Here is a 15,764-nt window from a genome sequence, read left to right on the forward strand (position 1 = left end):
GAACTACCGTTGAGATGATTCTTAAAGGTAGGAATGAATTCGACTTTATCAAGTTTATCATTTTTTAACAAAATTTACTGTATACATCGGGAAAAATGAAGATAAAGACGAGCACGAAGCCGTGTTCGGTACATGCAACTTGAAAATAAACAGTTCCAAAACCAGAAGTCCCAAAGTAATAAAAGTATTGTAATAACGTTCCTGTGAAATGATTTACAAGTCATACATTAACTACTTCAGTACTAAGGAAGTTTCGCCGTCCTCCTCTGCCCCATTACTTGTATTTTCCAAAGTATTACCGTATTTACTTGTCTCCTTTCATATTCTAGAAAATGACAACATCAATATATCCATCAATAATAAAGTCAACGAATGGTAAGTTGAAAATTTGAATGTTTCTTACAATTAAAGCTTGTTTGCGTTCGTACTCTTTTTTGGCAAATTCCTCCTTAATCCATCCGGGTACGTCAGGTATTAAAACTGCGATCAAAAATTTTATGCCCAATAACACGTGCTTGAAGGGAAAAACAACGAAGTGATTGTATGGTCCGATGTTAAAATATCATAATATAAGTTGATAAAAAGATAGCTAAGTTACCTCAAAAGCCACAAACACTAATATCTTTTGCAATGTTGTGTATTCTGGTGGGAACCATTTTTGTACTGTAGGTGACATTCCCAATAAGGCACAATTTGTTATAACAGCTAGTATGCCCATTATCTCAAACGCCGTCTATTAATTAGCAAAAACTACATTTAAAACGACTGATCTTTGGGCATGTAAACTCGTTAATGTAATATAATGCTGTAAATATCGATCTATCGATTGTGCTTTGTCCTTGCCTGCCACGACCCAATTCCCTGGGAAGGTTGTACGAAAATTCTCTGTGAGATCTTGCTGATTTTAAACGCATCCGTGCGAAGCTCACAAATATTGTTGAAAAGTGCCCAGAATGCAGCCATTGGATAAACAGAGGAAAAGAGAAAGACAAAACCAAACTGGAGAAATAATTCCAAGTAATCCCAAAATACACCCTGCGTGGGAAATTATGAAACTGTTATATAGAGGAAGAACGAAATATAAGTTCTTACATAACATCACATCCATTATCCTTATCAATGTGTACGAAGAGTCTGAAATTTACCAACCCAGTATGGTTCTTGTTTCATTTGATATTCAATATCGTCATCACTCTTGCCAAACAATCCCAATGTCTTGCTATCCATATCCAGTTTCGTTGAGCGAGATTTGTATAAAATGAATGGCATCAGTTGTTCTGTAACTTGACCAGTCAATTGAGAGGTAATCATCAGCGCTGCTAAATGCTGTTGTTAAAAAATAAATTGGTCGAACATCGACGAATTATGATGCAAAGCAAAACCGAAAACTGAATTGTTTTTTTATCTGCTTACGTTTCTTAGCAAGTCCATATCGCCAAGTACGAATGCAATGTAGAATAATGAATAGAAATTATTGATGAAGTAGAACTAAAAACGGGATGTTCAAATTACTTAAACAAGTAACCTTGAATTACAACGTGAAAATGCACAAAACTCACTGAAATTATTTTAAGAACAAGATGGTTCTGGTAAGATGATTCCAGTTTGTGGTTTTCTGAAAATAAAAAAATGCAAAGATACCGTTTTTATTGGACATCGGTGAAGAGTTATTGAAAGATCTACCGACCACTACTGAAATGATTTGAGATGATTAATTTATATTATAGCGTTACCCCAATCATTTAGTTTCGTGGCAGTCCTGAGAAACAAGTTGTTGAGAACAAGTATGACAACAGTATAAACAACACTAGGCATTGTTGTCATAAATGTTGCTGTAACTCCATTCTTCTTCTCGTATGTTTCATTCAAATTTTCCTGTATTCGTATATACGTGGACATAACCGTGAGGGCAATGTAGATACAAAACATGACAACAGGAACGGAGACACAGCAGATCTTAAGATAGCGATGATTTGGTGGATAATGTATCTCCTTCTTGCCCGTGATGGGATTTTTTCGCGTTTCACCTGTGAATAACGGTCTTGGATCCTCTTCCGTCTCTTCGGCTACAGAGAAAAGAATGAAAGAATAAATTAACTAAGAGACAAGATTTAACACGATCACAAGGATGTTGAAGACAAGGAGTTTTTTTTAAATAAGGGAATAGATTTACATAGTGTTTTGTAACTGAATGCTAATGAAACAGGAAACAATCGTTTGTACAATACGAGATCACAACAATCGTTCATCTACTAACATACCTAAACTAAGTTTGAGAGTTCCCCAGCTGTGTGTTAAAGTGGCACAATTTCTTTTCCAAAATTCCAGGAACAGTGTTCCCCACAATACGTTGATGAGAGCGAAGATGATGTTGGACCAGATCTCGTCCAAAGTAATGAATGAGAAAATAAAAACTAGAACAACCAACGGTATTAGTGCGAACGTGTAATACTCCAAGAAAGCAAAATATATCGCGATTGTCGAGCCAAAATAACTTTTAATTTCGTCTATAAAGATTGCAAAAGGTTGACAATTTCATTGAAAAATTCCTCATTTTTTTTACACACAACTAGGAATGTCTTACCTAAAGGTTGCTTCCATTGAAATGATGTGTACCATTTCTTCTTCAATTTACTTAGTTCACTTCTTTCGTGCAAAGGAACGATTTGGGTGATTAAGCCGTACGCTAGTACCAAAGGAACTTAAAAAGAAATAAAACATCGTTACATTCAATGGAATTGTACAAGGATAGAAAACATCTTATCTGCGCATGACAGTCAGCAGCTTTGCACCCGAATTCCTGGAATACAACTTGATCTTATAGAACAGATTGTTACACTTACTAATCGCCTGTCCGTTGTGTAGTTTTTTATCAGGACAACCAGGTATTGCCATATCATCACGTGATCTTAAGCTATTTAAAGCAGCCATTATGATTTGCTGTTTCTCTGAAGAGTTAAGCAAGCACAAGTTGCTGTTTTCACATGTTTCCTGTAATTCTTTCCAGTTTTCTCTCGTGACATTTTGAAGTTTGTTGTTCTTATCGCGTTTCTTGATTTTCAATTCCTCCGCTCCAACGATGAAACGTTCCGCCATCGCCGTTATATGAAATGTTTTCTTTGAATCTTTTCGAACACAACTTTAACTTGTAGTCCTGCTCCTTGTGGTGCTGAATAAAATAACATTGAGCTGTCAAGTTTCTACCTCTAAAGCCTCTCAGCTTCTTCAATAAAAAGGAGTGAAGAACAAGCGGTTTCTGATTTGAATTTTCTTTTACAAACGGTACCTGGTGATGAAAACATATCTTGAAGCCATTGTTTCGTTTCATCAAGACAACTGTCAGAAAAAGCGACTACAACAAGCGGGCTCGTATTTTCCACTTCACGAGTTTCAACTTTTTCATCACTCGAGAGCGTGGACTCGGCCGTACTGGATGCTATACGATGTTTGACTTCCATGAGCTAAATTCACACAAATATATTGATTAAAGTAAATCAGATTGACCAATTCAATTGTAAGAAGGAGCGCAGTGGTGGAAAGTGAGAGATGAACGAAGAAAGCGAAGAAAATTTTACGATCCCCTCTCTCGTGTCCTTTTACAAGTTTATACATTATTGCTTTACTAAATTATATGCAGTTTCGTCGGTTGATGGCGAAAATAAGAAACTGGAATCAAGCAAAAAAATGGAATGTAGAATTTTGAGAATGTTTAGTTGTTAAGTACAGCTCAGAGCCCACCTACCAGGGTCCGGTTGCACGAAGCCTGGACAGCGCTATCCATAGGATAGCGAAAATTTTCAAAATTGTAAAAAAGGTGTTTATATTTTTCTCGCGACAAAGAAATTTTGTAATCGTCGAAACAATATTTTATTTCAGCGATTGCACAGTTCAAATCGTACACTTTTCTCTTATAAGAGATTTTTGAACGTTCAGAAAAATTTGCTATCCAGTGGATAACGCTATTAGGCTTTGTGCAACCGGCAATTGTATTGCTGACAATAGTAAATAAATAATAAGCTCATGTAATTATTCATTTTAAACAGGTCACACGGATGTCAACAAAATATCATATATCGCTTTTATAATATTCTATCTTAAGCCTCCCATTGATTTCGTCTTTTCCTCTGTGTCATTTTCTTAAGGAATTATTTTATTGATAAGATCTACCGTCTGGAAACATGAGTTGGTATAAGATTTAATCACATTTTTTAAGCTATTTGCTCTGCACAGCTTGATTCATCTTAGAATTGTAGCCTCTTGCCTTCATTTCAAAATTTTAGTTAAAACATTCGGTGCATTTTATTTTCCCAGCAACTATTTTGACGTTAAATATTGCTCAATAGATTTAGTTTTCAAAAGTTTGCTATGATGATATTGATAAATAATACAAAGAAAGTTCGAGCATTTTTTTATATCTTAAAACAAGAAATCCGTAAATGTTTATGTTTTTAGTCAGCGTCAACGAATCTAACACAAGCAAACGACTTTTAGCAGCCGTTTAACGCAAAACCGTATTTTATTGCTATATGCATTAGAATTTTGTGTAGAAAATTGCCACTATTAAAACATGAATAATTTTAAATTAAACCACTTAGGTTAGTAGAAAGTATCTACATGATAACAAACGACAGTGTTTAACTTCTTTAGAATTACCTAAGTTGCGTACACCAACCTTTCAAATCTTCGTTTTGTGTGGTATTACTTTGTAGTATTTAAATGTTATGACTTATGAGACAATGGTGGCAGTCCAATGCATAGGATAGGGTCAACAACAACATACTGACTGGGTCTGTATGAATAATTATTACACTGATTAATGTCACGTGATGCAGTGTCTAACTTTAACGAACCGTAAAATAATTCGCTGACCAAATTGTATTTCTATTAAAAAGAAACAAGTCCAATCACCTTCTAAGGATTTGACGAAGACACTACCTATCTTCTCCAAAAAAACATTCAGAATAAGAACTATCTATAGAGCATACTTCCACCTCCTACGGACCTACACATATTAAATTAATAAAAACCTGAAAGGTCTGGAAACCCCAATAAAAGTTTTAATATGTGTCAGTATGTGTTAGTGAAATCGAACAGTCTCACTGTCTCAGCACTATATAACGACGTAGTTTACAAAGCGTTCTGATCATTAAAAAATTTACATTGAAACATCAATTATTGTTTTTACTTATATGCTATTTACACACAATTTATGTTATCGTATCAACTATATTACAGAGAAACTCGGAAATTCTCCTTTTGCAAGTCTTCGATGCAGTTCTAAGCGCGGAATTATAACGGTTCAATAATACAAATAAGATATGCGTGCATATAAGGTCCTTTGCTTACGATATGACAATAAAGTCTGTATATGTTATGTATTATAAGTTTGAAAATTTGTAATTTTGCGTGCATATAAGGTCCTTTGCTTAACAATTTGGACAATAAAGTCTGTATATGTTATGTATTATAAGTTTGAAAATTTGTAATCCGGGCATTTAATACATAAAAGATAAAAGTTTCTCCGGATTTTAAGTGATGTATTGTTATGTATTATATATATATATTTACTAAGGAGTTAAAATGTTCATGACGTGTTTAAAAATTTATCATGAAAAATTTTTTTTCCCAGATTATAGGGGTATTTTACTTGTGATTTAAAAAGGGTTCACGATTTTTCCTTTCATTCTCTTTTTTCACACTTGACGAATTTTGATTATGTAATGTCTGAACAATGTCAGGATTTCTAACTTCAACATTGTTCACGCTATCATTTGTATAGCTGGAGAAGCCATTGCTCCCAGTGAAGGTACCATTATTGCCAGTGAAATTGCCATTATTTGCATTGTGTCCGAAGTTCAAAGAATTAAAGATGGAATTCTGTGTGGCCAGTCTTGGCGACTGCATGCTTGCTTGAGCTAGTTGATCCATGCCATGATGTGATACTTGTGAGGAGCCATTGAGGAAGGCTCCTGTCAACAATGTGGGAGAAGTTCCCCCACCGGGACTCATTGCTTGCAGCGATGCAAGTTGATCCGGTAAGGTTGAACCTGGAAAAATTAAGGTGCAAATTTAATGTAAGGATAAAAATCATTCCCTGTTTTGTTCTTCGCCAGAAGCCATTTTACCAGTGATGATGTGTCAAAACTTACCTCCCAACAACATCTCCTGCAGTAAGTTGTCAATTCTTGTTGTTCCAAATAATCTAACAAATTGCAGCTGTTCCACCATTTGAGCAGCAATAGACTGAAGTGAAGGCAAAAGCAGTAACATTTCGCCAAAACGACCTCGTTTCTCATATTGGCGATCATTTATGTAATCTTCTAGTGTTGTTTGGATATCAAAACGAATCTTTTTTATTGTTTTTGTGTCAGTCAAGCCTCTTGCATCTGCAAAGTGCAAGCAAATAATATATTCACATTAAATTTGGGGTAATTTAGCAGTTGACTTTTACTGTAAGATCACAAAACCTCAGATATTTTACATAGATGAGTTGCCAACTTTCCCCTCTAAGAAAGATCAGTTGCTTTAGGAATGCTCTCAAGCTGATTTGGCCACATTTTTAAAATGTATAACTTCATTACTTTGTTTAGGTACAAACATACAAAGAACTGTGCAAAAGTGCCAGCAAAGTGAAGGTATGTAAGGACTTAATGCCAAGTATTATCCATTCCATACATGTCACTGAATACATTTATACCTGGGTTAAAGAATATAATAGCTTTGAGACATGAATATTCTGTATCATCCATGTTAATATGATTCATTTGTTCAATTACTTCATCCAAAACTCTGCTGACAATTCTTTGAATTTCTGGCTCTCCTGTTGTGCGATAGATTACCCAACAGTTTGTGCCTAACAATAGCATATCATTGAGTTTAAGTGATCTTCGAGCACAGCCCAACAGCAAATGTTCACTTGCGTGAGCTCGAAGAAGGGCTACTTGGTCATCAAGACTGAGTTGGCAGAAATTAGGAATGTATTTTGCCCATTCCACTAATATAAGTAGTTGTTGTCGCATTGATTCACAAATTTCCGATTGATTTGCTTCTTTGCTTGGGTTCATTTGAGCAGCTTCTTCTAAAGGTTTTTAATTAATTCATTTAACTCAGCAAATTTTTGCATGCAGTCAACATCAGACATAAAACAAATACGATAGTTCTTCCCAAATATTACCTGCATTATTCTGTGGAGGGCGAGAGAGAAGCTCCGCTTGCAAAAGCATATTTGCTGTAATTCCATTCCCATTGGCATCTTCAGATGGCCTTCTAATGATTCTGTCCCTTTCATTCTGTACAGCTGCAATTTTAACGCAGGCTAGTCTTAGGAATAGGTTTATTGTTTATTGGTTAGGAATTGGTTATTGTATATAAGAAATAATAAGAAAATATATAAGAAATAAAATTTCACTTTTCTGAAAATTTTATAACTATAACTCATATCTTGCCGAAGTTCAGAGGAAATAAACTTGAAAATAATTGTTTTCATTTCATCACGGTGTTTATCATGTGGATTGTGTAAATTTTAGTACGCATTTTTTTTTGTTAAGTAATACATACCAATGATACCATCTTCTCATACTTTTGTCGGAAGTTTTATTACAGTAGCTGTTTATAATTTTATTTTTTTATCAATTATTAGACTAATACGTAAGAAATGATTTTCTTACAAATTATCGATTTTTGTTAAATGACGACATTGATATTACAGACGAGAACAAACATCAGCAGGCGACACAGCAATTTGATTTGACAGCCCATTTTGTTAGCTTTGATCTAGAAAGAACTGTCGCACAATACTTGCCTTCTTTTCTCATTCCCGCACGGAAACATTTTTTCAATCGACAATATCGGCATTGATTTCGCTTGTCTCTGTCTATCTCACACGTACGCTGAAATCTGCATGAATACTGATGGTTTTTCCTCACGCTTCGACGAAAAAATCCTTTGCAACCATCGCATGATTCAGCCCCGTAATGTTTACCAGTGGAACGATCGCCGCAGATAAGACAGTTTCCTGTTATCTGTTCATCCCTCGCACCTACCACGGCACACCAGTTAGAAGTAAACGAAATGATATAACATAGGCGTGCAACAACTACGAGATGGCAGGAAATTAAAGTTATGCGGTAATAAAAGACGACATGTTACCTTGTAGCTGTATGTCAATTGAACTGCCTAAATTCTCGTCCAAGGAGTCCAGCTTTGTCTCGTTTTGATCGTTGTTCATTGGAGAACATTTAAAATACGGCGGTGTGTTTAACGGAAATAGAATTACTACGAAAAACCTGTACTTTGGACCTTCTTGTATGTTCTCAATGTAACAACGACAAGGGAAAAAGCATCGACAAAGCTTACGACGACCAGTCATATGACCGGAATTGCTGGAATTTGACGTTTGTCTTCGGTAATTCAGTCGTGCGTTACGTAACATTCCGAAGGTAAATCAAGTAAGCGCAGGAAATTCGGATAATTTGCAACGACGAAAGTATGAGGAGAATTGCTACTCGGAATTCGCAGTATATCCCTGATTCTCTCAATAACTACACATACATATTGATTCAAAATGCAAAGATGGTTTAATAGGGCATGTGACATCCGATAGGACTCAAAGCGCCACGTGAGTTCATCGCAGTGTGATACCTTTCCGATGCATGTGATTTGTGTTGCTGTAGGAACTTCTAGCCAGCAATTTCATACATTTTTTCTCAGCAAGTGTGTGGGAGTACTTACAGTTGAATTGGCATTTTATAAAATATGCCATTAAAATATGCGCTTTTCAAAAAGCGCCAACGGAGAAGATCAATTTTTTAAGATCTTATTCATTATTACATAATCAATCTGTAGTCACAAGAGGTGGCAATGCGTCAACGATGAACGACCTTCTCACGCGTTTGTACGCAAGTTTAGGAAATCAACATTCCCGAAAATAATACCTTTCTGATAAAATGTTTTTGATTAAAAAAATGTGCTAAAACATGAAACGCATTAAGCTCCATGCGTCGATTGTTTTCGTATTGCCGTTTCTTATTCGGAAAGCGACGACATACGCTCGTTGCGTCATGGCAACGTCCTGAAGGATTTTATTCATTATTTGTAAATCTTGTTTACACGTTTTCGTGATTTTGACAATGAACTTTATTGTCTTAGTTTTTGGCTTTAGTCAATGTCGATTTTTGTACGGAGAACGCACTCACCCTGATTGATAGTAAATTGTAGGAAGATGGTTGATGTAACAGACGAGTTCCCATCAACTAGACACGTTTCCAGTCTGGTTTCCAGTTGTACTGAACATCCTATTGTTTTAAACAATTGCCGAAATGGAATAGGAATTAAAATTGTTGGTGGAAAGACTAGCAATGGTGAAAACCATGGGATATTCGTAAAACGCGTTGTCTTTGGTAGCGTTGCGGAAAAAAGTGGTTTGTTAAAAGAAGGAGATAAATTATCTTATGTAAACAATGAAAGCATGAAAGATGTCACCAGCGAAAGGGCCATTGCTATACTATTGAACGCCGCAAGAGGAGGAACAGTCACCTTAACTGTTGAAAGAAGTTTGAAATCAATTAAAGAGTATGAAAATTTAGTTGGCATTGTCAAATCTAGTAGTCTGTTTGATCAGAATTCCAACAGATCTATGGTTGTTTCTCCCACATCACTTGAGAAAAGATCATGGATTTTAGCGAATGGAAGGATGTCTCCTATGTTGTCCGAGCCCTTACCCAAAGCAGTTGGCACGTTTTACCATAAAAATGCACTTGTCACTGATGAACAATCTGGTTTGTCAGCTGAATCCATGGTCGATTCAGGTTTACAGTCATCAACTTCAACCATGAAGAGCTTAAGTGATGTGAAAGTTGCACATGTATTAGTTAGAAATGGACTTGGCATTAACATTACTGGTGGAACTAATCATCCTGATGGTCCTGGTGTGGTTGTCAATGAGCTGGTATATGGTGGTGATGTTCATCAGAATGGTAAAATTAAACCAGGTGATCTATTGGTTAGCATTAATGGTGAGACATTTCTGAATGCAACTCATGAACAAGCCAACATGAAGTTGAATCAAGTTAAATTGAAAGCTGAGAAAGAGTTTGTAATAAACTACTTACCACAAAGAATAGATACGGGAAATTCTCTTTTAAAGTCTAACAAATATGATGAAATTTTTTCCACAAACATTTCAGATTCTAATTTAGGTAGTCATTTCAACTCTATAAATCAACCTCCCCTTCAGAGTTCATCAGTCCCTACTTATCTTCAGCAAGATCTTGAAATATCCCAGGGTTCCCCTAAAGTGTTGTTAAATTCTACAAGAAAACCACCAAAACGTAGATTATCTTTGCCACCATCATCAAAATTGCAATATGACAAGCTTGAAGTTGCTTTGAGTCATTTAGGAGTTGTTCTGAGCAGCGAACAGAGCACAATGATTCGTGACCGGATGAATATTGATTTACATGGGTGTGTTTTATATGGAGATTTTGTTGAAGTTGTGCGGGATGTGTTACATACTGAGGTCAATAGTAAGAATAATGTGTTTCATGGTGGATGTGCATTGAATGGAGAAGATTCTTTAAAAAGTCCATCAAGACAGGAGCAAAATTCTAATGCTATTGAAATTGAAATGAATCAGATTAGAAAAGAACGCGATAGAGCTTTTTCAGAAATTAAAATACTAAAGCAACTACTTGAAAAGCAACAGATAAAATCATACAAAGCAGAGGAAATGGAAATTATGAAAAGGACAACAGAAGAAGCTCTTGAAGAAAGTTTAGCATTTAAAGATGAGGTGCATCTTGCACAACAAGCCAACAAGGCTGCAGCAACTAGAGAAGCGGAGTATGAAGAAATTATTAAACTTTTGGAAGATAAGATTCACCATCTTACTTTGCAAAAGACTTGTGACCAAAAAGAATATGAAGAAATTCAAAAAAAGGTTGTCATACTTGGTTGCCAGTTGAAAAAAAGTGAAGTTGCTCAAAAAGTGTATGAAGTTGTAACTCAAAATTGCTTACATTTGCTGATCATGTTAATGAGGTCTTAGGCCACACAGATGCATCTGTTGTCCTCAAGCCATCGCTTCAAACATCCAGCATGTCACATAAAAAAATTTCCTCCCCTCCATGCAGGTCTGAGCACAAAATATTGAAAAACTTCAAGAAGAAAGTGTTGATGTATCTAAAGCAGTGAGGATGTTACTTGAAGAACAACCATTGCCATTTGGTTGGGAGGAAGCTTACACTGTAGAAGGAGATAGATATTATGTCAATCATCTTGATCAACTTACTTCTTGGTTGCATCCAGTTACACATAGTAATACAGCTGCTGATAAAGATTGAGCATTTTTGAAGGAAATCAAAACTATGAACAATAAATGGTCATAATGTTTTATAAATATAGTAAAATTCAGTTATCCTGATTACTGACTTAATTAAATAAAAGCAGTTGTCTAGTGTTATATATTATATTCAAATGACAAGTTTTTATAACAAAGTTTAATTTTGGAAATGTAAAGATATATTTTCTTATGTTAATGCATGCAACAAGATAATTAAATACATTTTAAATATATATTTATTGCTTATTCACTAGCATCACTTTTCACCCTGAATTGTTGAGCAAGTTCATCAAGTTTAGTCATCAATAACTCGTCATCTCCAGATGAAGATTTAGTCCATGCAAGAGGAAGATGTTTAGACACAGCTTGCCGGTCCTGGAAAAACTCACCACTTGGATTCTTGATTGCATCTTGTGATATACATAACCAAAAAACTGTATCAGCACCTTGTTCAGCTGTCCTTAATTTCCCTTGCATTCTTCTGTGGAAATCTGGCATTGATGATTTTACAGCAGGAGTATCTGCCCACCCTATGAAAAATTTGTCAAAGAACATGTGATACAAGTGCATTGTAGTAATCAGGCAAATCCCACTAACCAGGGTGCATTGCAGAAAAGTGTATTCCAGTTGATTTGTATTTCTTAGCCCATTGCTCAGTCATAACAACCTGCTGACGCTTATTTTGTGCATATGCCATTGTACCATCAAAAGGATTCATTTTGTCAAACTGCAAATCATCAGCATCAAGCTTTACCAAAAGCATACCACCTAGACAACACAGAACAAAGTTCAACACCTTCGTTTTCAATAATAAAAATGGGTTGACTTACCTGAAGACACTGTTATGATCCGAGGATGTTTGCTCTTCTCAAGAACAGAGATCAAGCCAGTTGTAAGAATATATGTTCCCAGTGTATTAGTGGCAAAATTTTTTTCCAAACCATCATCAGTAGTTGTCTTATCGTTTACCATACAACCAGCATTATTAACCAAAGCATTCAAAGGTTTACCAGAGGCAGCAAATTTTTGAGCAAATTCCCAAACTTTTTTTGGCATTGACATATCCAGAAGGTGCAAATGTACCTCCTTTTGAGGACTAACTTCCAGCAATTGGCTTTGAGCTTCCTCTCCTCTTTTCTTGTCTCGACAGACCATGTGAACAGTTGCACCACGCTTAGCAAGTTCATATGAAACACATTTGCCGATGCCGCTATTGGCTCCTGTCACCATAAAGGCTTGATCACTCAAATCTTTGTAGATATCAGAGTTCAAATCTTCGAATTTCTTTTTCGCGTCCAAAAAACCATTTAACGTGTATTCCCGTAAACCACGAACAAACCAAACTGACTTACGATAAACTGTCGACATATTTCCAGGTTAAAATATCCACGATCGAAAAATTTTGTTGTGTAAACTCTTATATCATCAAGAATATACATAATCAGTCCATGATGTCAGAAAGGAGAAGTGGACTGTGAAATATCAAATATTTGGTGAAATGGTGTTTCCACTTCAATAACAATGAGTACAAGTTTATCAATGTTTATCTGTGAATGTGTTTTTTAACTTTAAAATACTAGTTGCGCGTTTTTTTTGACGGTTCTTGGCAAGAGAAAATGACTGTACGCTAATGGAAAGTAAAGGAAATGTGTCCCCATTTTTGAAACTAGAGTCTTTCACAGATGATACTGTTACTGTGGTACCTGAGCAGTATCGATTTGGAAACTGTCGGAATGTGGTTGAGTTTGAAAAGCTGAATAGGATTGGTGAAGGAACGTATGGTGTTGTGTATCGGGCAAGAGATACCGTTAATGATTCTATTGTTGCATTGAAAAAGGTGCGAATGGAAGAGAAAGAAGGTTTGGCCATAAGTGGTTTACGCGAAATAGATCTCTTACTAAACATCAATCATATCAATATTGTTCGTCTGCATGAAGTTGCTGTGGGTTTTCATCTGCAGAGTATCTTCCTTGTAATGGAGTATTGTCATCATGACTTGGCATCATTATTAGATAACATGAAAACGCCATTCACAGAAGCACAAGTGAAGTGCTTAATGCTTCAACTGTTGAAAGGTGTTGAGTATTTGCATAAATGTTTTATCGTACATAGAGATCTGAAGGTGTCCAATTTACTTCTCACTGATAAAGGTATATTGAAGATAGGTATGTTAATGTTATGTTGTTCTTTGATACATTAATTGCATTGTTAGTGAGCAATTACATTTATGTACGTTGCATTTTGTTTCAAGCTGATTTTGGCTTGGCGAGAAAATTTGGTTATCCTTTAAAACCAATGACACCAATAGTTGTCACTCTATGGTATCGTGCCCCTGAGTTGTTGCTGGGAGCCAAGGTTCAGACACCTGCTGTGGACATCTGGGCTTGTGGCTGTATTCTGGGAGAATTACTTGACAGCAAGCCTTTGTTACCTGGGAAATCAGAAATCAACCAATTAGACTTAATAATCAACCTTTTTGGCACACCAAACGATCAAATATGGCCTGGATTTTCTAATTTATCAGTTGCCAAAAACTTCAACCTAAAGAGACAGCCTTATAACAACTTAAAGCATCGTTTTTCATGGCTTTCCTTTGCTGGCTTATCTTTGCTAAATCAAATGTTTATGTATGACCCTGGAAAAAGAGCATCTGCTTTTGAATGTATGGAAAGCTCTTATTTTTCTGAGATTCCGCTTCCAGTTCATGCTGAGATGATGCCCACTTTTCCTGAGCATCGAAATCTGAACACAAAAGTTTCGATTTCAAAAAGAAAGCAAGAACATCCCTCTTCAAGTTTTTCTTTTATTTTTGATAGTAAAAAGAACAGGCTTCAGAAATAAGTGACGCAACTGCAGGGGGGGAGGTGAACTTCTACTTTTATGAACTTCTACTTTTGAACATGTATGAACTTCTACTTTTATCTTCTCTAAAATTTAAATTATTGATTGACTCATTAAAACACTAAAAGTTTTTCAAGAAGTTAACTTTATTTTTGCCAAGACAATGATGAGGAATTACATTCTCTTTTCAACACTCTGATCATCACTAGCAATTATGTGTTGTGGTTAAGCTTAATCTTGGCGATTGTCATATGTATTTTGGTGTATGTGTGTGAAGTAGATGACAGCAAATGGTGAAGTTGATGAGAGCAAATGGTGGAGTATATGACAGTAGCTAACTGTAAATAATAGTAAAGGGCTAGTACAACAGAAGGTGACTGTAAATTACAAAGTAAATCTACTTTGTAATCACCAGAAATAACATTAGATAAATGTAGATGACATTACACAACGGAGTATGGCAGGGTAAAACAGTCCAGTAGAGAACTATGTAAAGACAGTAGATGGCTATGTGTGATTATAGATTATGGGGCGGGGGGGTGGACGCAGATCAATACAGCATTTAGTCGATGTAAGTAATGTGTGTAATTTATTTATAGTGTATTATGCAATTTTCGCCATTTTCTTCAGAGTTTTCTCGTGGACTTTTCAATTCTTAGAATTTAGCACCTTTTTTAAAACTCTATAAGCTAATATTGACATTTGGTGCTTGATATTTGGCTGGGAAGGTAATGGGCTACCCCTAGCCCACCCTTGCCGGTGCCATAAACAGGTTGTCCCCAAAAAAAGCAAAAATTGACGAATCCTGCTCAAAAAAATAATTTGTTGCAACTTGTGGGAAATGTTAAGTGGCACGTGCCCACATGTCTATTTATAATTTTATATAGATCAGTGAACCAACACCAAGTCACGTGATTAACCATGCATGCATGGCGTTATGTATCTTTACGATGTTGTATTATATTGATTTTCCATCACGAGAGGTTTTGAAAAGGTTGTTTTGTATCACAGCTAATAAAAGTAATCCTGACAGAAAATATGATTACGTTTTTGTGGATTTTATGACTAAGTTAAAGGGGCTATCTTTTTATAAAGCTTTTGCAGTATAAATTAGATGAAAATCACTGTATGCATTACTTTGTTTTGCTTTAATTAATCAGTACAAATATTATGAAAAAAACTGTGAAGCTGTCAAAGTGTTGTGAATTGTTGTCTTTGGGAGTAAGGTTGCATGAATAATACTATTTGGGAGATGGGATGCATGAACTTGAAGTTTAATCGTAACCTCATTATCACACATTTTCACACATTTTCATGCCAAAGACTACTGTCTTCGCAGTTTCACACACTTTCACACCAAAGACTATAGTCTTTGCATTTTCACACACATTCACACCACAGACTATAGTCTTTGCATTTTCACACTTTTACGCTAAAGAGTATAATCTTTTCATTTTCACATACTCACACCAAAGACTATAGTCTTGGCATTTTCACACACCTTCACACAAAAGACTTTGCATTTTTACACACTTTAACATTTTTACACACTTTTACACAAAAGACAATACTCTTTGCATTTTTA

At 35.6% G+C, this 15,764-nt stretch overlaps 5 protein-coding genes across 6 annotated transcripts; 2 read left to right on the forward strand and 3 right to left on the reverse strand.

Moving 5' to 3' along the window:
• Positions 1-38: 38 nt before the first annotated feature.
• Positions 39-4,804, reverse strand: LOC124437665 (anoctamin-10-like). Of its 2 annotated transcripts, none has more exons than XM_046987639.1 (13): positions 4,673-4,804; positions 3,287-3,461; positions 2,844-3,169; positions 2,585-2,701; positions 2,262-2,507; positions 1,734-2,066; positions 1,560-1,615; positions 1,414-1,488; positions 1,150-1,326; positions 844-1,035; positions 599-733; positions 404-514; positions 39-325 (listed from the first exon to the last, which is right to left on the reverse strand). In XM_046987639.1, the coding sequence occupies exons 3-13, from the start codon at positions 3,094-3,096 to the stop codon at positions 305-307; spliced, it is 1,716 nt and encodes a 571-aa protein (XP_046843595.1). In that variant the 5' UTR covers positions 3,097-3,169; positions 3,287-3,461; positions 4,673-4,804; the 3' UTR covers positions 39-304. The 2 variants fall into 2 exon arrangements, with proteins under 2 accessions (XP_046843595.1, XP_046843596.1); XM_046987640.1 differs by having other exon boundaries at positions 4,654-4,804.
• An 812-nt stretch (positions 4,805-5,616) lies between these two features.
• LOC124437666 (hepatocyte nuclear factor 4-gamma-like) lies at positions 5,617-8,450 on the reverse strand. Its single transcript, XM_046987641.1, has 6 exons — positions 8,149-8,450; positions 7,802-8,038; positions 7,175-7,297; positions 6,698-7,078; positions 6,150-6,386; positions 5,617-6,047 (listed from the first exon to the last, which is right to left on the reverse strand). The coding sequence occupies exons 1-6, from the start codon at positions 8,429-8,431 to the stop codon at positions 5,644-5,646; spliced, it is 1,665 nt and encodes a 554-aa protein (XP_046843597.1). The 5' UTR covers positions 8,432-8,450; the 3' UTR covers positions 5,617-5,643.
• On the forward strand, positions 6,120-14,315 carry LOC124437667 (cyclin-dependent kinase 10-like). Its single transcript, XM_046987642.1, has 4 exons — positions 6,120-6,170; positions 6,591-6,635; positions 13,009-13,503; positions 13,590-14,315. The coding sequence occupies exons 1-4, from the start codon at positions 6,131-6,133 to the stop codon at positions 14,177-14,179; spliced, it is 1,170 nt and encodes a 389-aa protein (XP_046843598.1). The 5' UTR covers positions 6,120-6,130; the 3' UTR covers positions 14,180-14,315.
• LOC124437669 (syntaxin-binding protein 4-like) lies at positions 8,715-11,584 on the forward strand. Its single transcript, XM_046987644.1, is given in 2 exon segments — positions 8,715-11,129; positions 11,161-11,584. Coding segments are annotated over 2 exon segments (2,088 nt in total). The 5' UTR covers positions 8,715-9,220; the 3' UTR covers positions 11,340-11,584.
• Positions 11,481-12,732, reverse strand: LOC124437668 (dehydrogenase/reductase SDR family member 12-like). Its single transcript, XM_046987643.1, has 3 exons — positions 12,169-12,732; positions 11,936-12,106; positions 11,481-11,868 (listed from the first exon to the last, which is right to left on the reverse strand). Exons 1-3 carry the CDS (start codon positions 12,704-12,706, stop codon positions 11,582-11,584), a joined length of 996 nt encoding a protein of 331 aa, XP_046843599.1. The 5' UTR covers positions 12,707-12,732; the 3' UTR covers positions 11,481-11,581.
• Positions 14,316-15,764: the final 1,449 nt, after the last annotated feature.

The sequence above is a fragment of the Xenia sp. Carnegie-2017 genome, unplaced genomic scaffold, assembly GCF_021976095.1.
Source record: "Xenia sp. Carnegie-2017 unplaced genomic scaffold, XeniaSp_v1 HiC_scaffold_16, whole genome shotgun sequence".
Lineage (NCBI taxonomy): Eukaryota > Metazoa > Cnidaria > Anthozoa > Malacalcyonacea > Xeniidae > Xenia > Xenia sp. Carnegie-2017.